Source organism: Mya arenaria, chromosome 11 (genome assembly GCF_026914265.1).
Source record: "Mya arenaria isolate MELC-2E11 chromosome 11, ASM2691426v1".
NCBI lineage: Eukaryota > Metazoa > Mollusca > Bivalvia > Myida > Myidae > Mya > Mya arenaria.
In genome coordinates, this window is record NC_069132.1 from 56,693,121 (window position 1) to 56,719,572 (window position 26,452).

General features: G+C 33.8%; 2 protein-coding genes across 2 annotated transcripts in view; one reads left to right on the forward strand and one right to left on the reverse strand.

The window, feature by feature from the left end:
* The window catches only part of LOC128207811 (crossover junction endonuclease MUS81-like), a 41,550-nt gene extending 22,112 nt beyond the window's left edge, over positions 1–19,438 (forward strand). Inside the window, exons 22-23 of the mRNA XM_052910952.1 lie at positions 15,015–15,098; positions 17,781–19,438. Coding sequence (XP_052766912.1) covers positions 15,015–15,098; positions 17,781–17,847 — 151 coding nt within the window. The 3' untranslated portion in view covers positions 17,848–19,438. The remainder of the gene's footprint in view (positions 1–15,014; positions 15,099–17,780) is intronic.
* Positions 19,439–21,557: 2,119 nt separating this feature from the next.
* Positions 21,558–25,301, reverse strand: LOC128207812 (uncharacterized). Its single transcript, XM_052910953.1, has one exon. It carries the CDS (start codon positions 25,100–25,102, stop codon positions 22,952–22,954), a length of 2,151 nt encoding a protein of 716 aa, XP_052766913.1. The 5' UTR covers positions 25,103–25,301; the 3' UTR covers positions 21,558–22,951.
* Positions 25,302–26,452: the final 1,151 nt, after the last annotated feature.

Consider the following 26,452-nt stretch of genomic DNA (forward strand, 5'->3'; position numbering starts at 1 on the left):
AGACTTCAACCCCACCTTAAACAAAGACATTTCAACCCCTAATAAACGAAGACTTTTCAACCACTTAATTTCTCACCTTTTTAAGAAAATAACTACAACAGTAAACAATTTATTTTGAAATTTCTTTTAAAAATCAAAATTATATTAAGACTAAAAATATAATAAACAAAAAATATGTAATACATACAAAATATACATACTTAAAACACATGATAATACAATAATTCATTAAATATTTACATTGAAATAAATAAAAAAATGCTCGACTGTCCATTTACCTATTTAGTCACTTAGCCATAAATCTTCCCTATCTCCCTGAGGAAATCCTCACACAATACATTATGTGCATGGTACTGCGCCATCAATTAATTGAAACAGCGTTTGTTTTTCTTTTAGTTTTTTTTTTAAACACTTTTTTTAAAGCATTTTGTCATCAATAAAAAAGACAATAAAATGGGTTGAACTTTAAATAAAATTCTTCATAATATATCAAAATATCATGATTTAGCAGACAATGTTTAAGAAATACAAAAGTATAAATTGAGTTCAAATATGTTAAAAATGTATTATAGATTGAGTTCCAAATGCTTTCAAATTACATAAGTGTAACATAAGATTTTATTAACGTTTTTTATTTCTCAGTTTAAAAAAATAAGGACATTCTATTATAAAGTGGTATATATGTAAAAAAAAATGCTATACTGGTTGAGAAGCAGTTTCCGACAGTTTTTATACGTTTTTATTGAATTAATTATACGTGTTTAAGTACCTACTAAAATTGTTCACATTTAAGAAAACTACAGCTCAAGTTGCTATTGTCGATATATTTTTCACATGTGTGACGTCACATATAGTGTATCTAATAGGGGCGCAAAGAGGGTACTTACTCTGCTTTGATTAGCTTGTGATGAGAAGCAGTTTCCGACAAATCGAATGCGGGGCAGATTTAAGGTGCCTATTGTTAGTTTTTATTATCTTTTTATTTAATATACTAAATATAAGACTGTAATAAGATAAATATTTTTTATTTTTTCAGCATTTACGAAAAATTTAAACCCTAAAATTTACGACAGTCAATTCATACTCGAAATCAGGCAGACACTGAATATCAATGATATTTTGATTCATTTCTGATAGAAACTTGTGTTTGTATACATTTAAATGAATGTGGGTGCGAAATAAGCATGACACCAGTGTTCACAAATATGTACACAATGATCATCATTTGTATAAGTCAATTTAGGAAAACCTTGTAGCTATTCATAGATATGCAAATTAGGTTCACACGCATGCGCAATACGCTGCGCGTGCCGATCCCCCACGTGCAAGTTTGTGTACAAAATGAAAAATAAACATTAAATAATAGTAAAAGTTACTTACGTGTCTCGGAAATAATTTCAACTTTTGATTGCCTAGTTAGGATATAGTTGAATTACAGTACATTTTTTATGAAGATCTAAAGAAAGTAGGCGAAAAAGCGATTTGTCGGAAACTGCTTTCCGTCGGAAACTGCTTCTCAACCAGTAAGCATTGTATTGTCTCTTCATATATGCAATTAATGAATGGAATGAAGGTCGCACATTCATTAATGGGCAACATGTGTGACATGGTCATAAATTCCGGGAGCAGGACTTTTCAACCCCAAGACTTTTATTTTAAAGACTTTTCAACCCCTACCTGTTTGGACTTTTCAACCCCTTAATCAAAGACTTTTCAACCCCTAGTTAAAATATTTTGATAGCCATATTGAAGACTTTTCAACCCCTAAATCAAAGACTTTTCACCCCCTATTATTTTTGTCAGCCAGGTGTTGTCTTTTTCATTGTTTTTGCAACAAACTTAACCAATTGTTATTGAAATACAATTAGAGATTTGTTTGGCTTATTTGTTACACTTTTCTCCAAAGTATTGGATGAAATTTACAAAGGCTTTGCCTTATTTTACTAAGCACTTGATGGTTAGTGTTTTTCAAAATAATATTCTGAACATTAACAATGGTACGGTAAAGTAAGATTTTGATGCTTGGTTACCCCGAACATGCAATTGTTGTATTATTCTGAAGGATATTACATATTTCAGCGAATTCAAATATATTATGTACAAAGTTATTACCATAATTTTGTTTTTTAAATATCAAATTTGAATAATTGCAAAAGAAAATGAATGCAAAGAAGAATTTACGGAACATTCTCCTTTTTGTGCCTGTAGAATGCCAATAAAAACCTGAACTTGAACATTTATACAACTTTCATTGCTTTTAAAAAAGGTCAACAGTGGAAACTTTTTTTGTAGTACCATATTGCTATTTCAGTACAGTTTGATAATAGTTCTTGATAATGTATTATCTAAAAATTCAGAGTTTGTGGGTATAATTAAATAAAATATTTTTTGTTTGGTTTTAAATCCTGAAAATCACACACATAATGTATCAAGCTGCCCATTGTTCGGAATGATGGCCATGATATTAGAACCTTAATTAACTGTCACTTTCAAGTGACTATAACCTCAATTAAAGGTGTTATGAAGCCCCTCAATCCCTTAGGAATTTATGACCATGTTACACATGTTGCCCATTAATGAATGTGCGATCTTCATTCCATTCTTTAATTGCATATATGAAAAGACAATACAATGCTAATGGCATTTTTTTACATATATACCACTTTATAATAGAATGTCCTTACCTTTTTAAACTGAGAAATAAAAAACGTTAATAAAATCTTATGTTACACTTATGTAATTTGAAAGCATTTGGAACTCGATCTATAATACATTTTTAACATCTTTGAACTCAATGTATACTTTTGTATTTCTTAAACATTGTCTGCTAAATCTAGATATTTTGAAATATTATGAAGAATTTTATTTAAAGTTCAACTCATTTTATTGTCTTTTTTATTGATGACAAAGTGTTTTTAAAAAAAAACTAAAAGAAAAACAAACGCAGTTTCAATTAATTCATCGAGCAGTACCATGCACATAATATATTGTGTGAGGATTTCCTCAGGGAGATAGGGAAGATTTATGGCTAAGTGACTAAATAGGTAAATGGACAGTCGAGCATTTTTTTATTTATTTCAATGTAAATATTTAATGAATTATTGTATTATCATGTGTTTTAAGTATGTATATTTTGTATGTATTACATATTTTTTGTTTATTATATTTTTAGTCTTAATATAATTTTGATTTTTAAAAGAAATTTCAAAATAAATTGTTTACTGTTGTAGTTATTTTCTTAAAAAGGTGAGAAATTAAGTGGTTGAAAAGTCTTCGTTTATTAGGGGTTGAAATGTCTTTGTTTAAGGTGGGGTTGAAGTCTTAGCACTTTTAGGGGTTGAAATGGCAAAGGGGTTGAAAAGTCTTTGATTTCACAAATGACAAAGGGGTTGAAAAGTCTTGGGGTTGAAAAGTCTGACAGCCATTGGAAAGTCGAGAATATACATTTTGAACTGAAATAAGTTTAACAGTATTGTAGTGGAAAAATGTTAAGATAATTTGAACTAAATGAGTGTGAGAGAATATATTTTAAAAACGTTTATATACACTTTCCAATTAAGATCTAAGGTAAACAAAGTGTAATAAACATGGCCACAAAAATAGAGGAAAGCCTAGCAGTTATGACGTTATCAAAACCTAACCAGGAAGTAGAAGCTGCAGTGATTGTGGGGATAGACTTTGGGACCACATACAGTGGCTATGCCTTCATGTTCACCAGCGATCCAACCTCCATCTACACAACAATGGGGGAGGAAAGACAACCAACCTGTTTGCTCCTCAACCCAGATAAGACTATCAATGCCTTTGGTAAACAGGCTCTTGAGAAGTACACAGAGTTAGAACCAGAGGAACATCAGTCATACTTCTTTTTCCACCACTTCAAGATGAAACTGTATGAAAGTGAGAGACTTACAAGAGAAACAACTCTCCAAGATCTAACTGGAAAGGAAATGAAAGCTATGGATGTTTACAGAAATGTCTTACAGTATTTCAAACAAAGAGTAATGGAACATGTTGGCCAAGTAAAAAGTGATGAAACCATTCATGGATTTTCTTCAAAGCAAATTCTGTGGATGTTGTCAATACCTGCCATATGGACAGATTCTGCTCGACAGTTCATGCGAGAAGTCGCCAAAAATGCAGAACTGGAAAATGTCCGGCTCGTCTTAGAGCCAGAGGCTGGTGCTTTGTTTGCCATTGATAAGCCACTAAAACTGAGAGAGGACAAATCAACAGAAAAGTTTCCAGCTGGACACAAGATGATTTCCTCAGGGAGATAGGGAAGATTTATGGCTAAGTGACTAAATAGGTAAATGGACAGTCGAGCATTTTTTTATTTATTTCAATGTAAATATTTAATGAATTATAGTATTATTATGTGTTTCAAGTATGTATATTTTGTATGTATTACATATTTTTTGTCTGTTTAATATATTTTTAGTATTTTTTATATAATTAGATTTTTTTAAGTTATTTTCTTAAAAAGGTGATACATTATAAAGGGGTTGAAAAGTCTTCGTTTATTAGGGGTTGAAAAGTCTTTGCTTAAGATGGGGTTGAAAAGTCTTAGCACTTTTAGGGGTTGAAATGACAAAGGGGTTGAAAAGTCTTTGATTTCACAAATGACAAAGTGGTTGAAAAGTCTTGGGGTTAAAAAGTCTGACAGCCTAAATTCCTAAGGGATTAAGGGGCTTCATAACACCTTTAATTGAGGTTATAGTCACTTGAAAGTGACAGTTAATTAAGGTTCTAATATCATGGCCATCATTCCGAACTATGGGCAGCTTGATACATTTTGTGTGTGATTTTCAGGAATTAAAACCAAACAAAAAATATATTTTATTTATTTATACCCGCAAACTCTGAATTTTTAGATAATACATTATCAAGAATTAAAATCAAACTGTACTGAAATAGCAATATGGTACTACAAAAAAGTTTCCACTGTTGACCTTTTTTAAAAGCAATGAAAGTTGTATAAATGTTCAAGTTCAGGTTTTTATTGGCATTCTACAGGCACAAAAAGGAGAATGTTCCGTAAATTCTTCTTTGCATTCATTTTCTTTTGCAATTATTCAAATTTGTTATTTAAAGAACACAATTATGGTAATAACATTGTACATAATATATGTGAATTCGCTGAGATATGTAATATCCTTTTGAATAATACAACAATTGCATGTTCGGAGTAACCAGGCACCAAAATTTTTCTTTACCGTACCATTGTTAATGTTCGGAATATTATTTTGAAAAAACCTAACCATCAAGTGCATAGTAAATCAAGGCAAAGCCTTTGTAAATTTCATCCAATACTTTGGAGAAAAGTGTAACAAATAAGCCAAACAAATCTCTATTGTATTTCAATAACAATTGGTTAAGTTTCTTGCAAAAACAATGAAAAAGACAACACCTGGCTGACAAAAATATTAGGAATGAAAAGTCTTCAATATGGCTATCAAAATATTTCAACTAGGGGTTGAAAAGTCTTTGATTAAGGGGTTGAAAAGTCTAAGGGTTGAAAAGTCTTCATTTTGAGAAGGGGTTGAAAAGTCTTGGGGTTGAAAAATCCTGCTCCCCTTTCCATTTGGGAGCAGGACTTTTCAACCCCTTCTAAAAACGAAGACTTTTCAACCCTTAGTCTTTTCAACCCCTATTTTAAAGAATTTTCAACCCCTAAATCAAAGACTTTTCAACCCCTAGTTGAAATATTTTGATAGCCATATTGAAGACTTTTCAACAGAACAGAACAGAATATTTATTAGACTTAAGCATAACAAGCTTATCGTCATAATAGCATATACAAATAAAAAATACATATATATATATATATATATATATATATATATATATATATATATATATATATATATGGCATGCAACAATTTTAACACATAGCATATTATACGCTAAATACATTTGATTTGATTGTTTCTGGGATATACATGTGAGAATGAATTAATATCATATGATATAATTTTTAATTGAATATTACATACTGTCGGACATTATTTAAGATTGATCAAACGGTAATCATGCATTGGTTATGTATATAGCCGCATATGACTGCGTATAATGGGTACTGAAAGTATATTTGATTTCATCGTAAGGACCAGGAAAATGATGCAAACATGTACCGATATAACAAAACATAAGGACAATACACCAACCCAATATGAGTTTTTACCCTATCAAAAATAAGATAGAAAACATCCATGACACATACTTTATATCAACGAATCACGAAGTTTGAACGCCTTATCACAATACATTGCTAATTTTCTAATGAGTATTTTATTACTACTTTGCATCAATAAAATATATTTCATCAAACTAATATGAGTATAAAAGTACTTAGGAATATACTGGCGTCTAAGGTCTGCATACACAGGGCATTTAAGAACAAAATTGAATTCGTCCTCAATATCATTTAAAATACACAATGTACATTTTCTTTCATGTCTAGGAATTTTATTATGTCGACCTATCTCTATATTTAATTTATGCGAAGAAAGACGTAATTTAGCCAAAACATTTCTATATTTTGTATTTTCTACCAGACTGAGATACGCTGATTGTTCAAAACTAGTTTTAATTTCACGGTATACATCTAGAGCAGAGGATAAATCTAACCCAGATCTCCAATTACTAATATAAATATCTCGAAGTCTACTCCGAAGCACAGGCACAAAACATTCAATTTTCACAGAACCAGGATAAAGCCATACTTCATTAAGACCAGATGATTGAAGAATGTCACGAACTCTTGACACCCAGCTCTTGGTTGACACGTTGTTATCTACATTATAAATTTGATCAAGTAATATAGCATTTAAAATACAGTTTTCTTGCTTTACTGAGTGGAGCTTTAAAAAGTATTTCACCATTCTAATATGACGTTCTATGTACAATGGGAACCTACCCAACTCTCCATACAAGGCCAAAGTGTTAGTGGATTGTTTAACATTTAAAACCCATTTACAAAATTTCTTATGTACTCTCTCTGAGACTTCCGCATTCATATAACCCCACACTTCAGAGCCGTAGTTTAAAACAGATAACACATAAGAGTCGAAGAGATTAAACATGATATTAATTGGAACTTTAATATTACGAACCAGCCCCATAAGTGCGTGCAGTGATCGCAACCCCTTTCCTGCAAGTGTTTTTGCAGCTTGAATAAAAGAACCACCACTGGTAAAAACAACACCTAGATAATTAAAAGAACCAACAATTTCAACTTCCTGATTATTATACAACCATTTATCATTATTGCCCAACCTACCACCTTTCCTAAACACCATAACCTTAGTTTTATCAATGTTAACCGTGAGGTTCCATTTCCGACAATATGAATATAAACTATTTAAAGAGTTCTGCAAACCATCCTTTGTCTCTGAAACAATAACAGCATCGTCTGCAAATAACAGTAGATATATTGAAATATGGTCGACAGTAATGCCGTCATTTATATTTTCTTGCAAATGCATTTCAATATCGTTCAAGAAAAGTGAGAAAAATATCGGAGAGGTTATCTCCCCTTGAAATAAGCCAAGGTTACTGTTGAAAAAATCTGACAATGTTCCCAGGTGTTTTACACAAAGTTTCACCTCGCTATACATAGATCGAACAATGGACAAAATTTCACCGTCGATTCCCAATTTTATAAACTTATACCAAAGCCTACTTCTATCAATGCAATCATAAGCTTTTTTATAATCAATAAAACAGCAAAACAGCTTCTTTTTTCTTTCAAACTGTTTTTGAATCAACGAGTGCAAAATAAAGACAGGATCAACCGTACTATACTTATTTTTAAAACCAAACTGAGCATCTGTGAAAATACTATTTTCTTCAGCCCACAATTTCAGCCTTTCATTTAGTACGATAGTAAATAATTTTGAAAAACAGCTAGTAAGAGTTATCCCCCTGTAATTGTTAGGGTCTGATTGGTTTCCCTTTTTGTAGATTGGAATAACAACACCAGTTGCCCATGATCGAGGGAACGATTTCGTGTTCAATATATGATTAAAAAAGGAATTCAATGGTCTAATAATGTGTGGTACTGATACCTTAAAATACTCATATAAAACGTTGTCAATAGGCCTTATTCGAACCGAACTTCTTGATAGCTTTCAAAATTTCATCATCTGAAATAGGCACATCTAATGACTCGAAAGTAGAGTTATGGTCTAAACCAGAATCAAATTCCCCAATAAAATCATTATATTCTTCCTCGCCTCTGAAATCACCACCTGACATAAGATTACTGAAGAAAGTTTGAAATTCCTCATTAGAAATAGTATCACCATTATTTGCTTTTTTCCCGTTTTTAAATATTTTCCAAAACTCCCTCGGAGACTTCCTTCTTAAATCGTTCATTTTACGACTACGTGTAAAGTTGAATGAATTTTTGACCTCCGACACTGATACTTATAATCTTTTTTTGCCACATACAGCGAAATTCGATCAGTATCCGAAAATGTAAGGTTAAATTGGCATACAGCGTTTTTATACACGTCATATTTGCGTTTACATTCAGCATCAAACCAATCCTGTTTAACTTTTCCGTCTTGGAAATAAAAGACTGGCGTTTGAGAATTTTTTTTGAAAATACTTATTTCCTTTATCACATATATATTTAGTTAAAATCGAAGTCAATTTATCTACATCCCCCTCCCCGCTAATTTCAGAATTTAAATCAAATATCAAATTGTCTATATTATTTGAAATATCACTCACAAAAGCGTCTTTATACTTTATATCAAATTTATAATATTTATTTTTAGTATTGCTGCTACTCGGATCCCTGTGTACTGTATTTACCTTGAATGAAAACGTCAATGGTGCATGATTCGAAAACGTATTAAAATCACCCACTGAGAAATTGTCAAGCAGATTGAAATTATCATGATGTGTCAATAAATAATCAACGACACTAGCCCCGTTATGGGTCATACAGGTAAAATTCCCACGGTCTCCCGGCCATCGACCGTTAACTATTCGCAGATTGGTTGCCTTACAAAGGTCAAGTAAAAAATCGCCAAAACGATTAGAAGTCATATCTCGCGAGGTGCGAGGCGTGGGAGTATCTATAGTAATTACGTTACTTTTCAACCCCTATATCAAAGACTTTTCAACCCCTATTATTTTTTGTCAGCCAGGTGTTGCAACAAACCTAACCAATTGTTATTGAAATACAATTAAAGATTTGTTTGGCTTATTTGTTACACTTTTCTCCAAAGTATTGGATGAAATTTACAAAGGCTTTGCCTTATTTTACTAAGCACTTGATGGTTAGTGTTTTTCAAAATAATATTCCGAAAATTAACAATGGTACGGTAAAGTAAGATTTTGATGCTTGGTTACCCCGAACATGCAATTGTTGTATTATTCTGAAGGATATTACATATTTCAGCGAATTCACATATATTATGTACAAAGTTATTACCATAATTTTGTTTTTTAAAAAACAAATTTGAATAATTGCAAAAGAAAATGAATGCAAAGAAGAATTTACGGAACATTCTCCTTTTTGTGCCTGTAGAATGCCAATAAAAACCTGAACTTGGACATTTATAAAACTTTCATTGCTTTTAAAAAATGTCAACAGTGGAAACTTTTTTTGTAGTACCATATTGCTATTTCAGTACAATTTGATTATAGTTCTTGATAAATGTATTATCTAAAAATTCAGAGTTTGTGGGTATAATTAAATAAAATATTTTTTGTTTGGTTTTAAATCCTGAAAATCATACACAACATGTATCAAGCTGCCCATTGTTCGGAATGATGGCCATGATATTAGAACCTTAATTAACTGTCACTTTCAAGTTACTATAACCTCAAATTAAAGGTGTTATGAAGCCCCTTAATCCCTTAGGAATGTATGACCATGTCACACGTGTTGCCCATTAATGAATGTGCGACCTTCATTCCATTCTTTAATTGCATATATGAAAAGAAATACAATGTTTATAGCATTTTTTTTACATATATACCACTTTATAATAGAATGTCCTTACTTTTTTTAAACTGAGAAATAAAAAAAAACGTTAATAAAATCTTATGTTACACTTATGTAATTTGAAAGCATTTGGAACTCAATCTATAATACATTTTTAACATCTTTGAACTCAATGTATACTTTTGTATTTCTTAAACATTTTCTGCTAAATCTAGATATTTTGAAATATTATGAAGATTTTTATTTAAAGTTCAACTCATTTTATTGTCTTTTTTATTGATGACAAAATGTTTTTAAAAAAGTGTTTAAAAAAACTAAAAGAAAAACAAACGCTGTTTCAATTAATTTATGGAGCAGTACCATGCACATAATATATTGTGTGAGGATTTCCTCAGGGAGATAGGGAAGATTTATGGCTAAGTGACTAAATAGCTAAATGGACAATCGAGCATTTTTTTTATTTATTTCAATGTAAATATTTAATGAATTATAGTATTATTATGTGTTTCAAGTATGTATATTTTGTATGTATTACATTTTTTTGTCTGTTATATTTTTAGTCTTAATATATTCTTGATTTTTAAAAGAAATTTCAAAATAAATTGTTTACTGTTGTAGTTATTTTCTTGAAAAGGTGATAAATTAAGGGGTTGAAAAGTCTTCGTTTATTAGGGGTTGAAAGGTCTTTGTTTAAGGTGGGGTTGAAAAGTCTTAGCACTTTTAGGGGTTGAAATGACAAAGGGGTTGAAAAGTCTTTGATTTCACAAATGACAAAGTGGTTGAAAAGTCTTGGGGTTGAAAAGTCTGACAGCCTTCCAATAGACCATTATCATTTGCGGCCGGGTGACTTCCGGTTTATTTCCAGGTTATAACGAAGTAATAACAGCGATAAATACGGATAATTATCATTCCAGGTTTGTTATAATTTATTTATTTTGATTAGATTTGTCATTTTAATGAGTTTATATTACATTATTGTGATATTATTTGAATGTCATGAGTTATAAATCGCTTGACTGTTTACCTCGACAGTTAGTTCTGGTGGGTGGGGTAGATGGTTCAGAAAAGACTGCGGTTACTATTCTTATTGGAGTATTATTAACAACAAATAATTATCATCTATTCTTAAACATATGTTTTGAAAATTAACACAAATAATATATTAGTCTGTTTTACTATCTGACAGTCATAATCTATAGTGAGGAATCTATACATTACCAGGTATAACTACTGTATGTAATAGTCTTATGAATGAACATATATAAATCATCATCAATATAGATTATGATATTTATACTGCTCGGTGTATTTTATTTCTATGTACAAACATTTTACTTAGAAAGAGTAATTATGTCATGCTGTCACCTGTGTATTCTTCTGAATGATTTGTTACTAGTTAGTTATGTTTAAACATTATGATGGCCACCCGAATAGTTGCATACACCCAGGCCTGGCATTAAATCGGGGTCCAGATTGTCTTAAAACCCATCCATAAATAAGTCTGAGAGTAACTTATCTTTTTTATAAAAAAATATACTTTTTATGTTCCATTCCTTTCTTTACAGATATGATTCAAATATGCTGATGTTATCTTCTGAGATCATTACTATCAATGAAGAACCTCACTACAATTGGTTGGGCTGCTAGATTGGTAGCAACGTGATGGACAGCTAGTGCCTGTTAAACACTATTGTTGGTTGGGCATCTATTGCTTACTGGACACTATATTGGATGGGCCATACGTGTTGGTTGAACAATTATAAATGGTTGGACCGGAAGTGTTGGTTGGACCACCAGTGTTGTTTGGACTGCTTGTTGGACAGAATGTGTGATGGACAACTAGTGTTATTTGAATCACTGTTAGATATACAGCTATTGTTTATCAGATAGCTATACTCAGTTGATTTACATGTTTTGGTTGAACAACTTTTAATGGATGGACAAGAAGTGTTGGTTTGACCACAAGTGTTGATTGGACTGTATTTAATGGATGGATATCTAGTTGAGCCTGATTTGACCGCAATGAAGTGATGATTGAACCGCTATTGTAGGTTGTCAGGTCATATTGGTTGGATTCCTATTGCTAGTTCTTGTTGGATCTCTTTTGTTGGCCGAACTGTTGTTTTTTGACTGTTATTATTGATATTCATACATGTATAATATGTTAAGTGCTTAGTATTTAACACTTATAACTATTATTATTATCATAAGAGACATTATTATTCAATAATCATATAAATTAAATATTTTTTATGTCCTTGTACTTTCATTTAAAATGTGCATCATAATGTTTTTTTATACGAACAACTCTTTTTATAGATATTTAAATAAATATTAATTCTCTACAACCATTTTTTGTTTGTTTTGCTATAATTTGTATGATAGTATCAGACATTTTCTACAGATATTATAAATTTGTCATAAAATATCAAAAAATTCAGAGCTCATGGTGTTCATAATATGATGATTCTAATCAAAATGAATAAGTTGAATTACATTATTGAATGTATGATCATTCATTAAATATGATGAGATCTCCTGCCAACTGATCGTAAGGGACCTGCACCTTTAAAACTGCAATCTCACAGATTAACTAATTTTGGTATCATTGCTTTCAATTCAGTCAATCATATAAAATGATTCACAATAGAACAGATCTCAGTTGTTTGAAACACTGTCAAAAGACTCCATTTTCTTAAAGCCTTTGTAACGCTTCTAACCATAAATATCAATTTTCAAACAAAGATATGTAAAAATGTTATCTGATCTTCTATCAGCAATTTTATTATCACTGGTTTTCAGACATTTTTTTTTTGTCAAAACGGTCAGTCTGTGAGAATGCAGCTTTAAACTCGAGCACTATATTTACAATGATGAACAATCTTAGTTATGGAAATTTGAATACATAGTAACAGACGTATTTAATCATTCAAGTGTAAAACTGTTGAAATATTATGTATGATCTTGCTGGACACGAGCCTACTGTTTCTGAAAATTTGCATGTGTACCAAGTTTCATTTCAATCTCAAGGCTGTTTGAATTGGGGATAAGAAAATATTCGGCCTACTGTATGCTAACAACACGTTAACTTGATTTTATGTCTTTTTAATATTAACCATCGGAGTTAAACTGTCATTGGAATAAGAAGATCATAGACAATCATATTAATAAAAACGTTTTTTTATACAATTTAATAATAACATTAAACATTATATAATTCAAAAACAATAAATTGTCCTTGGTATGCAGTAATTCCTTTAAAGGTTCATTTGCCAATGGTTAAAAAACCCATCTTGCTTCTTTTTGAAAAATCTCTTGTTCGACTGTTATCGGTTATGAAGTGTTGTTTCACATCCTGTGTCATAATTTTAAGTTCTAAACATCTACTTTTTGTATCAAACATTTAAATCTATGTCACTTGTGTGCATTTCTTTAGTCATTGCAGTCAAGGAAAGTTTTCATTCATATTGACACACTTCATTTACTTTATCTCTGTTCTTGAACCGAATCCAGTCTCTTGTGTTTTGAACAAAAATGTCTTGTAAAACCACTGATATAGCAGGTGCTATCAGATTAATGGTATCAACTGCCTACTCCTGAGCATCAACTTGGCTGACTCAAACATCCGGAACGGACATCTCTGAAATTAATTAAAATAGTTTTATCATCATCCAAGTTAGCCAGAAAAAAATAAAAAAATATAAAACACTCTAAAGAGGCTGTTAAAGCTGCTCTCTTACAGATTTACCGTTTTGACAACTTTTTTTTTAATGGTTGTCTTGGAATGAGGCAATTTCTGCGTAAATATCTGCAAACCAGTGATATAAGCCTGCTGACAAAAAAATCAGATCACCGATTTTCATATCTCCATTTGAAAATTATAATTTTATGGCTAATTTTAAAAACGTTACTAACGGTTTAAGAAAAATGCATTAAAATATTTTTTGAAATCTGTGATCCGATGTTTTGTCAGCAGTCTTATATTACTGGTTTTCTTGCAGGTTTGCATAAATTGGCTCGTTCGAAGACAATAAATAAAACAGTTGTCAAAATGTTTAATTTGTGAGAATGCAGCTTTGATATCAGTCAGATATTTAAATAGTTACAATTTACTAGTACATTATTTATAAGCTGCTATTCTATGACCTGAATATTTGTTTATATACAGCACAGCAGTCAGTATTTAAATGCCCTTCTTAATCACATTATGCTTTAAGCTTCATTTACTTGGCTGCTTTAAAGTTGCATAGTTTAACAATTCCACACTATTTGCAAAATATTATTAATTTAAATTAATAACAAACTCAACAAACCACAATTTAATGCATATTTCATAACAATCAATATGTATTTAAAGTCTTTGAGAACTACTATGAGTCTTTTGTTATTTTACCCCACCCTAGTTCTGGCTTCCATAACTTTAATGTTGATATTTATTTTTTGATGTTTACAACACATTAAACACATCCAAAAAGGTAATATATAACGTGTTCACTGAAGTTCTTCAGCTAACCCCACCCACTTAAATGTGTACTGAAGTTGGGTATAAACGTCGAAAACTTCATTGACATTTACAAAAAGCGGTAGAAATTTATAGAAGAATGTATAAACTGATGTTCCTAACATGTTTTACTCACCTATCAATCTATTTTGCCAATTATGCTCTTCCTTTCACTCGTATCGATAACTAGGAAATTGAATGCGGAAATAAACCGGAAGTCACCTTTGTCGCAAAGCATTCTGGTCTTCTGGAATAAGGCAAATTTAATCCTTATATATTGTATCAAAGGTGCTCGTCACATTGCCTGGATACAGTAATACATTTTTTTCATATTTTTATTTTTAATATATTTTTATTTTATTTTAAATTATTTATTTTGGTCAAAATAGTGAATATGTGTCATTTAAAAAATTATTCCACAATTTTTCATGAAAGAAAATTAGTATTATATATAAATAACTATTTATATAGTAATAGTATAATAATATAACATGATCTTGCATAGACTGCATGGCTGTATACCCAATTTACTGTTTTTCTTATTTCCAGCCTGTTTTGTGCCTATGAGGGGTGTTCTACGCAGAAAGAAAGAGACAACTTGCTTGCAACATTAAAATGTGGAAAATCTGCAAGGTACTTCAGAGATGCAAATATATTAAAATAATCAACATAAGATTACATTTTTAGCTCGACTATTTGAAGAATAAGAAGAGCTATACTACTCACCCAAGTGTTGGAGTCGGCGTTGGCTTCACACCTTGGTTAAGGTTTTGCATGCAAGCACCTTTAAGTCAATATCTCAGTAAATACATCAGGTATTGCATTGAAATTTTAGATATGTATTCGTAACTATCTAACCTACTTAATTAATGAATTAAGATAACACTTATTTGAATTTAATGCAAATAATAGGCCTTTATTATTTGACTTAGAAATTCTGGTTAAGGTTTTGCGTGCAAGCACACATAGGTTAATATCTCAGCAACTACTTGAGTTATTGATTGGTGGTCCGGTTAGCGCAGTGGTTAGCGCACTCGCTTCTCACCTAGGCGACCCGGGTTCGATTCCCGGCCTGGGCGCATGTGAGTTTGGTTTGTGGTCACCAAGCCGGACAAGTGGGTTTCCTCCGGGTTCTCCGGTTTCCCCCACAACACAAGACCACACTCTCGCGTAAAATCGTGCCAACGAGAGTGATTAATATAATGTTGTAATAACTTGTTTCACAATCGTTGTAAAATAAATATGTTTAAATTAAACAAAAGTTATTGCATTGAGACTTTATACAATGGTAATCATCCAATCTACTTAAATAACCAAGTAAGATAACTCTAGTTTGCATTAAATTCAAGTTATGGCTCCTTTTTTATTTGACATAGACATTCTGGTTAAGGTTTTGCATGTAACCACTTTTAAGTCAATGCCTCAGCGAATACATGATGTATTGCATTGAAACTTTACACACAGGCTCCCGACCATTTAACCTTCTTATTTAATCAAGTAAGATAACTCTATCTTTCATATTATATACATTTTGCCCCTTTATTATGCGACTTAGAAATTCTGGTTAAGGTCTGGCATGTTAGCACACATATGATAATATCTCAGCAACTACTTGAGGTATTGCATTGAGACTTTATACAATGGTACTCAACCACCCAACCTAATTGAATAACAAAGTTTGATAACTGTATTTTGCAAATATTGGCCCTTTATTATTAGACTTAGAAATTCTGGTTTAAATTGTGCATGTAACCACATTTATGTTAATATCTCAGCACATCATGTATTGCATTGAAATCTAATCCAACAGTGATCCATGCATGTTTGGCCAAATCTTTCCAATCCTTACATTGAAAAGCGGCGGAATAGTCGAGCACGCTGTCTCTGTGACAGCTCTTGTTAGTTCATCATGTGACACTGATGGTCGATCGATATTATGACTAGGTCCATGATGTGACACTGATGGTCGATCGATATTGTGAATTTTGCTAATGTGAGTTGGAAATGTACTGGCTGACAGGGGGGAATACCTTGGCATACTTAAGAGCTCCCCTGCCTACAAATCAGGCGGCATACTTATGCTTTCTCAATAACACCCCAGGGTACAGATTTTGTTCCCCCTGAAGCAGCAAAGGCATGCATCCTTAAATCAGGAATAAAAATGGAAGTGTAAGGGGGTGCTTTTACATGTAACTTTAATGTGTTTAGGTCTGTCATAATTTCACTAAATAGCAGTGTTCAGAGTGCTTGAAATTGATTCTTTCATTACTTAGTAATAGTTGTTACAAATGTGATTTGTCCAGCATATTTAAGTCGACAGTATGTCCATCTGTCTGTCAGAGAATGGCTGGTCCAAGCAGTTGTAACCCACTGTTGCAATGAAAGGATTTTAAAATAATTCTGCATAAATGTTGTTCATGAGATTCGGTATGTCACCTGCAAGTCTGCATGTCTGTAGGTCAAAGATCACAAAGGTCACATTGAAAGGGTAATTGGTCAAAATTTGTTTTGTTTCGGCTTGTCTCGGCTGTAACTTGGCCATACATTTTAAATAGACACCCTTATTTAAAATCAATACATACACATGTATAACAAACATATTTTTTGAGTGATAAAACCTTTAACTATTTACTAATTAATGCATTTATGGAAATATTAATTACTGATAACAAGATTGTAAACCATGTATTTAATGGCTGAATTGCACAAATATTAAATGATCTGTGAGTGCTAAAAGAAGTACAGTGATCAACTATTGTCTCATAGGGTGGAAATTTAATGTTTTCTGCACCTTTCTTTAAAATTAAGCATGGTATCCTTCACAAGAACCATTGTTTTCGAGATTTATTCATCTTTTTGCTAAATTAAAACTATTGTATTAATCATGGTAAATCTTATTTGGGAGTAAGAGTGCATCTTTAAAATAGCTTGGAACAAATGTTCACAATAAGTAGCCAATTTCTTGATTTTGTTTGACATCCCTGTTAGTTGCTATCAAGTCAAAAAACCTAGTCAAAAACAATGCTATTAAACCAAAATAGTTCCATATTTATAAAAACACGTCTCACTTTAACATACCTGTTACTTCATTTCTATTCTGCGACATGCTAGACATTGTTGGCATTTCGTAAACAAAGCAAATGTCAACAAAGCTTTAGTTAAGGTCCATATCCTGGATAGAAAAATAAATAAAAATGTAATAGCTTCCTGTTAAAGAAGCCAAAAGAACGCATGGCCCTGGCAGTGCTGGATGGAAAGCGTACTAATGGACCTCTATCTGTCTATACTATGAAATTTCAAACTTGTATTTCCCAGGAACCTTGGTAGTTTACAGAGCAAACAGATCTGCCAGTTGTACAGCACACCATCGGCACTCTCGTGAGTCCCCGGGAACAACCATCTGCACTCTTGTGCGTTTCCAAGACCAACCACCTGCACTCTAGTGAGTCTGCCAGACCAACCATTTGCAGTGTTGTGAATCTCCAGGACCAACGACCTGCACTCTGATGAGTCTCCAGGACCAACCATCTGCACTCTTGTGAGTCTGCTAGACCAACCATCCGAAATCTCGTGTATCTCCAGGACCAACCACCTGCACTGTTGACAGTCTACAGGACCACCTACCTGCACTCTTGTGAGTCTCCAAAACCAACCATTTGCATTTCCCTGCCCAACACCTTAAGCTCAGCCAGTCTAGTCAACTATGTGTTTTAATATTGACAATTTGATAAAGCGTGTTGGAACAGTTTATCTTATGTACTACTGGTATATGATGTGTGAATTATTTTATGTAATTGTATTCGTTATTCAAATTGTTGCAAGAGAATAAATATTTTGAAATACACATGAATGTTTTTTTAAAGATGCATATATGATTTGTTAAGATATTCTTTAAAACAAGATGAACTGTTAACTTCAGCTCTTCTTTAGTTCAAATCTGCACAACTACAATGTAGCTCCTATAAATCAACATAACTTTCTTTTCTATGGTTATAAAATAGGTTTTCAAATGGGATAAAATTCTAGTCCATCATTAGTACTTTCCTGACATTTTTATCATGAGGTCATGTCTCTTCTAATTGTAAGGGTCTGGCAAAAATGTGTGGGTGCCTTATGCTGTTATATTCACTCGGTCCGTCCGGATGATGATGATGATGATGATGATGATGATGATGATGATGATGATGGCTTGTCCCAGCTGTTACGTGGCCATGCATTGGGTAATTTAAAACAACTTGGCTTAACCGTTAGAAATAAGAAGCTGACAAGTCACGGTCTAGACCTTAGTCAGTAAGCCAAAAGTCGATGTCAAAAGTCAAGATAAAATTTAAAGGGCATTTTATGTCAAAACTCCATGTATTTGAGCTTGTCCAACTGTAACTTGGCCATGCATTGAGATTTTAGAATAACATTACAAAAAACATGAGCAAACAGTGTTTCATGAAATTCCTTTCATGTTGGTTTGTCCCAACTGTAATTTGGCCTTGCATTGGATTAAAAATAATATGGTTCAAATTATCGCCTTGAAAAGCTGGCATGATCCTTGTCAGTAGGTCACAGTCACATTAGGATGACATTGGTCAAATGTACATGCAATATAGCTTGCCATCCAAGTTGTAGATAACTATTAAGTTTCCACAAATTACATTATCAGTGAAAGAAGATTGATTAAACAGTGAGAGTCCATATTCACTAAAGCACTGATATTTAATTGAACAACCTTCCATAGAACTGATAACTGATGTATGAACTGGATTCGATAATGTTGCCTTTCGCCAACAAAGCAGGCGCTTTTATAAATATTGTTCCTCTGAATTATGCCATTGAATGACTTATTGCTGTGAATTAACTACTGATTATTATGTCTTAAATTTTGCCAACAATGTTGAACGGAAACAAAGCATTTCCTTTCAAATTGATCATAATTCACAAGTTTGCTTATTTAAAATAGTATTTATTACTGAATATATGCATAGCTGTAGTTAATGGTGTATAATATGCTTTTTTAAATAAATGTATATTATTGCCCTTTTTAGTTTGTCTGTTTTTCAAATGAAAAAAGGACGGTTTTACAGTTGTAAAATAAATTATTTTCTCATTTATTTATTTATTACACAGATCTCGTGGATCTTATCTGTTAAATTTGATTTTATACACGCATACAACCACAAGTTTCAAATGTAAATAGTTGGTTATAGTTTTACGTGCAAGTTAAAATCAATACCATATTCTCAGTAGCCACTACTCTAATGCACGACGGCCGTATAATGGGCCAAAGCACACCACTCTTGTTTGTTCCATATTTCTTAGGTACGACGGCCGTATAATGGGCCAAAGCACACCACTCTTGTTTGTCCCATATTTCTTAGGTACGACGGCCGTATAATGGGCCAAAGCACACCACTCTTGTTTGTCCCATATTTCTTAGGTCCGACGGCCGTATAATGGGCCAAAGCACACCACTCTGGTTTGTCCCATATTTCTTACGTACGACGGCCGTATAATGGGCCAAAGCACACCACTCTTGTTTGTCCCATATTTCTTAGGTACGACGGCCGTATAATGGGCCAAAGCACACCACTCTTGTTTGTCCCGTATTTCTTACGTACGACGGCCGTATAATGGGCCAAAGCACACCACTCTTGTTTGTCCCATATTTCTTAGGTACGACGGCCGTATAATGGGCCAAAGCACACCACTCTTGTTTGTCCCATATTTCTTACGCACGACGGCCTTATAATGGGCCAAAGCACACCACTCTTGTTTGTCCCATATTTCTTACGTTCAACGGCCGTATAATGGGACAAAGCACACCACTCTTGTTTGTCCCATATTCCTTACGCACGACGGCCGTATGATGGGACAAAGCACACCACTCTTGTTTGTCCCATATTTCTTAGGTACGACGGCCGTATGATGGGCCAAAGCACACCACTCTTGTTTGTCCCATATTTCTTAGGTACGACGGCCGTATAATGGGCCAAAGCACACCACTCTTGTTTGTTCCATATTTCTTAGGTACGACGGCCGTATAATGGGCCAAAGCACACCACTCTTGTTTGTTCCATATTTCTTAGGTACGACGGCCGTATAATGGGCCAAAGCACACCACTCTTGTTTGTCCCATATTTCTTACGTACGACGGCCGTATAATGGGACAAAGCACACCACTCTTGTTTGTCCCGTATTTCTTACGTACGACGGTCGTATAATGGGACAAAGCAAACCACTCTTGTTTGTCCCGTATTTCTTACGTACGACGGCCGTATAATGGGCCAAAGCACACCACTCTTGTTTGTCCCATATTTCTTACGTACGACGGCCGTATTATGGGCCAAAGCACACCACTCTTGTTTGTCCCATATTTCTTACGCATGACGGCCGTATAATGGGACAAAGCACACCACGCTTGTTTGTCCCATATTTCTTACGTACGACGGCCGTATAATGGGACAAAGCACACCACTCTTGTTTGTCCCATATTTCGTAGGTACGTCGGCCGGATAATGGGCCAAAGCACACCACGCTTGCTTGTTCCATATTTCGTACGCACAACGGCCGTATAATGGGACAAAGCACAACTCTCTTGTTTGTCCCATATTTCTTACACATGGCAGCCTTATAATGGGCCAAAGCACACCACGCTTGCTTGTCCTATATTTCTTACGCATAGCGGCCGTATAATGGGCCAAAGCACACCACGCTTGTTTCTCCCATATTTATAACGTACGACGGCCAGATATTGAGCCAAAGCACAACGGTTTCGTTTGTCTTATATTTCTAACGTACGTCGGCTGCATATTGGGTCAAAGCACACCACGCTTGTTTGTCTCATATTTATAACGTACGACGGTCAGATATTGGGCCAAGGCACATCACGCTTGTTCGTCCGATATTTATAACGAATGACGGCCAGATAATGGGCCAAAACACACCACTCTTTTTTCTCTTGTATGTCTTACATACGACAGTCGTATTATGGGCCATAGCATGTCACTCTTGTATTTTGTCACATTTCTTACACGTGACAGCCGTATAATAGGCCATAGCACACTCACTCTTATTACCGGACAAAAAGAAAACAAAACAATAAAATTAGCTCCATTCTTAACTTTAAATATATAACAAACCCGAGGTATACTTTTTATTTCTGATAGTTACCAACAAAAATATACTCTTACTCCAAAACACAAACATTCTTTGATCAATCACATCTCTTACAAAGAAGGCTCACGGGTCGTTCATTTCTGATTTCAGCAACAGGTCTTTAAAAACCTTTGAGTTGTTTGCACATATGAATACTATTCTTCATAAAAAGAAAACACACAAAAAAATCAGAATTTCAATTTCAAAGCAACCTTTACCATGACCTTAAATAAGCACTCCAAGTATTTATTCATCAAAAGAAGGAATACTGGCTTTACTCATTTTGTGCTGCTGTTTAACAGTACTATAATATGATTCATGAATTATTTCAATGTTTCAAAATCAAGCATGAACCACTGAATATGATCATCTCTTTGCTGGGTTTTTTTCAAATTAAAACCTGTTGTTTAAGAATGGCAAATAACAATCCCACATGGACAACACTGTAAGTCCTGTTTGTAAGAGATGTAGTGGAAAGACATCACTACACCTGATGAAACCACAATTTCCTACAGGTTACACTATTATAAATCCACAACGCAATACTGAAGTAATCCGACATTACTATCAAAGCAGTCAGACAATGTACCTACATGTTTAACACAAAGCTTCACTTCTTCGAACATTGAGCGTAACAGAGCCAAACATTTACCATCGATACCTGATTGTATGGTACATGTCAGTATTAGACTAAAAATGCCATTGAATGACTAATTGCCGTGTATGTAATGGAAAACATCTGATTAGTATGTCTTTTATTTTGCCAAAAATGTATCATATACATTATACAAAGGATTAAGCACAATGTTGAAGGGATACAAAACATTATTTCCAGTCAAATTAATCATAATCATTTTCTAATTGAAATAGTATTTACATGTATTTCTGATTATTTGCATATCTGTTATAAATAGTATATAGTATGCTTTTTTAAAAAAAAATTCATTTATTGCCCTTTTAGCTCGTCGGTTTTTCATAGAAATAAGGCAAGTTTTAATAATCTTAAAATGAATAGTTTTTGTCTGTGTTCTCATTTATTTATTATTTACACAGATCTCGTGCTATTTAATTTGGTTTCATATTCACATACAATCAAGTTTCAATGTTAAAAAGTGGTTAAATAAAATTCAATAGAAAATAATACAAAATGTTAAAACATAACATCCTTGTTTAAAAATGAAAACTGATGAATAATCCTGGCTACATGCTAGATCGATACATTGTCTCTGTCATCGACGTCCAATGATCTACTTTAGCATATCCAAGCAAGGTATAGCCATTTCCCGTTCTTAAGTTCACAAAAGTGACCCCACATGTTTAAGGCTGTGTCAATGTGAATATCAGCAACGTAAAAACTGATGTAGTATTCTGGCTGCATGCCATATGGAGACATTGTCTCGGTCATAGATTTCCAGTGATCTGCCATAGCACATCCAAGCCAGGTCCAGCCTGTTCTGTAGTTCAAAGCAATGGCCCAGCATGTTGAAGGCTGTGTCAATGTGGCCGTGGAGTGTTCCTGTTGTGTACTCATGTAGGTTATGAAGCGCCGCTTGTGCTCTCCTGTGCTGGCTCAGTTCCCTGTAAGTGAGATGTTGTAGGTAGTACAGGAATGGGATGCAGTCAATGACAACATTGTTCTTCCAATCGATATAATGTTGTCCGTGTTCAGCTTCAATACTTCTAAGCATTTCATAAGTAAGATGTTGTGGGATGCAGTTTATTTCTGCTTTTGTAAAGGTTATACACACCATTGTGTGTTTCGTTACTGCTTCAATGGCTGACAATGTGACCAACTTGTTCTTCAACTTAGTGCTTGGTACCAGATATTTCATTCCTTTATGTCCACAGCACTGCCACACTTCTGGTCCCAGCAGGCCCTCACAGTTAGTCAGAACTTCTGCAGCTTCTTCATACTCCTCTCTGCAGAACAACATGGAGGCAAACTTCAACCTGCTGGACATAAGGTCAGAGTTCAGTGAAAGCTGGTACCAGTGGAAGATATCCTGTGTGATTGGTTGACCCAGGTAGATGCACATTGAAGTCAGCACGGTGGCAACGGTGCTGCGTAGGAATGGGATCAGCAGAGGAAATACTTCATGGCCAAGGTCACTGTTGGAAATAGACATACTCTGTAGGCTCAAACAGAAGTTTACAATGTCAGCTACTGAATGATTAGTAACAATATTTTCAGTACAAACTGTAAGGTTACACATTTCGTTTAACAACAGTTCATGTAGAACAGCACCACAGGTCTGGGTTCTTGTGCTCACATTCAGACATGGTATGTTTTCAAGACTTGAGCACTGTAGCAATCTTAAGCCAATATTGTCCATATCAGTATAAAATAGACACAGCAGTTTGGTGTTGATGAGATTGGAAATGATGCTGCTTAGTTTCGGAAGCTCCCAACTGTGTAACTTTCCCACCAACAGATTAACCCCAGATATTGTAAAGTGGGGACAGAGCTTCTGTTTCAACCATCTTTTCAGCGTTGTCAAGAGTAGACACACACATTTGACAATGTTGTCTTCCCTCCACATGTCTACAGGGTAATTTTCTATTGTGAACATCATTGCAGTCTTTATATGAAATGTGCTGAATCTGTCTCCAAACACAGGTTTAAAATACGTTTTTCGCAATATTTTGGTAAGGGTATATACTTTCACTTGAACTGTGTTAAAGTCAAACATTAAACACCTTTCCATCAATGAAGTTGAAAATCTCCACTGCCATTTTGAATATGGGTAATTAGTTAACTTTGAAGGAACCATAAAAGCTGTAGATTTACACTTTGATTGCTTAGCTGGGCTCTCAGTGTATCCCTGTGGCACTAGGAAGACTCCAGTCTGCCTGGCCTTGTTCAGTATGTCGGGTCGGGGCCAGTGTCCAGGGCGTGGTCTGTTGAACATAAACTGGCATTCCTTTGGTAATTTGCCACAGTGGTAACCATCGACATAGTCACGCTTTTCATCATTTGACATTGATGGACCATGTCGTAATACCACACCAGATTCATTTAAACTCTGAAAAATGTCCTGATCTCTAACCCTAATGTTAGTCAATAGAACTCTCCCTTCGCCATCTAGCACATCATCAGGACCCAACGTTTGTACTGCTGATAAAGGACGGTCATATCTCAGTCTATGCAAGTAGCAATGTTGAGGAGGAGTGAGCTCATTCTTTAGCACCAGAAGGTTTAGCTTTCCGTACTGCCATTCACTCCAGTCGAGGCTGATATGTTCATTGTTATCACATATCAACTGGTCAATGTCAGATTCTATCCCTAATGTTGTTGTGGCCTCACTCTGACTTCCAAATATGTATATAGTAGCATTCTCATCCCTCATAAAGCTATGCACATTTTCCATTTTCTCTATCCTCAGGTATGTTCTCCTCCTCCTGGCAATCATCCAGCTGTTGACCCCAATATCCCCCATCACACGGGACAATCTCAGGGAAAACAGTCTCTCACTATCCCTATCACTATCCATAGCTTGGTTTTAAAAATGGTTCACAGGTAACGAACTATTTTGAAATATTTAAGTATTTGGTGCCTGCGCGATATTTCCGCTTTATATTACCAGGCTTATCACTTATCTTTAAAGCTTTCAAAATATTCAAGTTTAAATCAAGCGCTGAGTAATATTCTTTCAATGCGTGGTTGTCAATAGATAAATGTTGAACGCTCATATTTCGAATATGCTATACAAATAATTTAATGCGTAGTTCCATGATAATCTATGCGTCAACGGGAAATCCCTACATATCGTGTTTCTGTATATTGAGTTTGGCTGCAGTGTGTTAAGCAACTGGCTTTATTCCAGGTTCAATGTATTGGTTTTTTTTTACAACCAAGCACCGTTTCTTAGTTTGTTTTCTGTCCATCAATGAAAAAAAATATTTCATATGAATGACATTAGAAAAAAATATTGTTATCCCTGAGCGTATCAAGGATTTGTCATCAGAGGGGGTGTAACTGAGGGTGAGGACTCAATTGCCCATTGTTCTCAAATTGCTTTCATTGTCATTTAATGTTTAAGTAAATAAATTAACTTTTCATCATTTATTTTGGATGGAAATGAATGAAAGCATTTGACCCATTCTGTCGTCTGTGTTTGCGTCACACCTAGGTTGTACGTGAAAGGCTTTTATTGGGCTTTATGTAAAAAAACACTAAAAATGTTTTTATCATCATTGGATAATGGTGTTAAAATAGTATTCTGTATAAAGCTGAAAAGGTTTTAAAATAGATATAATTAAACAAAGACACTTATTTGTTTTATTTTATTTTTACTGAATATAAAATCGGTAGGGTCGGCACCTATTTCGTAGGTAAGGTGGAGTAACCCGACCCAAATGTATTTTTAGTCAAGACCATATTCTAAGTACCCACTTGATAAACTGGATAGATTTTTTAAGGCTTTCTATAAAATGCTCTTTTCGGCTATTCGGAAACTCGATAAAACAAATTCATTGCTAAAACACAATGCGAGTTAGTCCCTTTAATTTTCCCTTTTCTCCAGCAGCCCTATCTCATTAAAGGATCTTAGTCACGACACTGTCTTTACACTGTAGTAACAACAAAGGTGGCATTAAGTGTCGATTGGCCCTTATCTTGTGCATTTTAAACAGGATTGATATTTGAATTTCTGACAATTTCCTGGTATTTATTTAGTGTTTTTTTCCATAAGCTCAACTTTGATTTTTAACGGAATTACTTGCTAAAGTTATATTCACCAAGCTATTTAGACAATATCAAAAATATGACACTTATATTTCATTTATCATTTATATTTACAACTAATATCGACGAAGGAATTACCACAGCATTTGCTTCAACC

What these genes read in the sequence shown, in the direction of transcription:
- LOC128207812 (XM_052910953.1), bottom strand. Translation starts at nt 25,102, where the DNA reads ATGGATAGTGATAGGGATAGTGAGAGACTGTTTTCCCTGAGATTGTCC.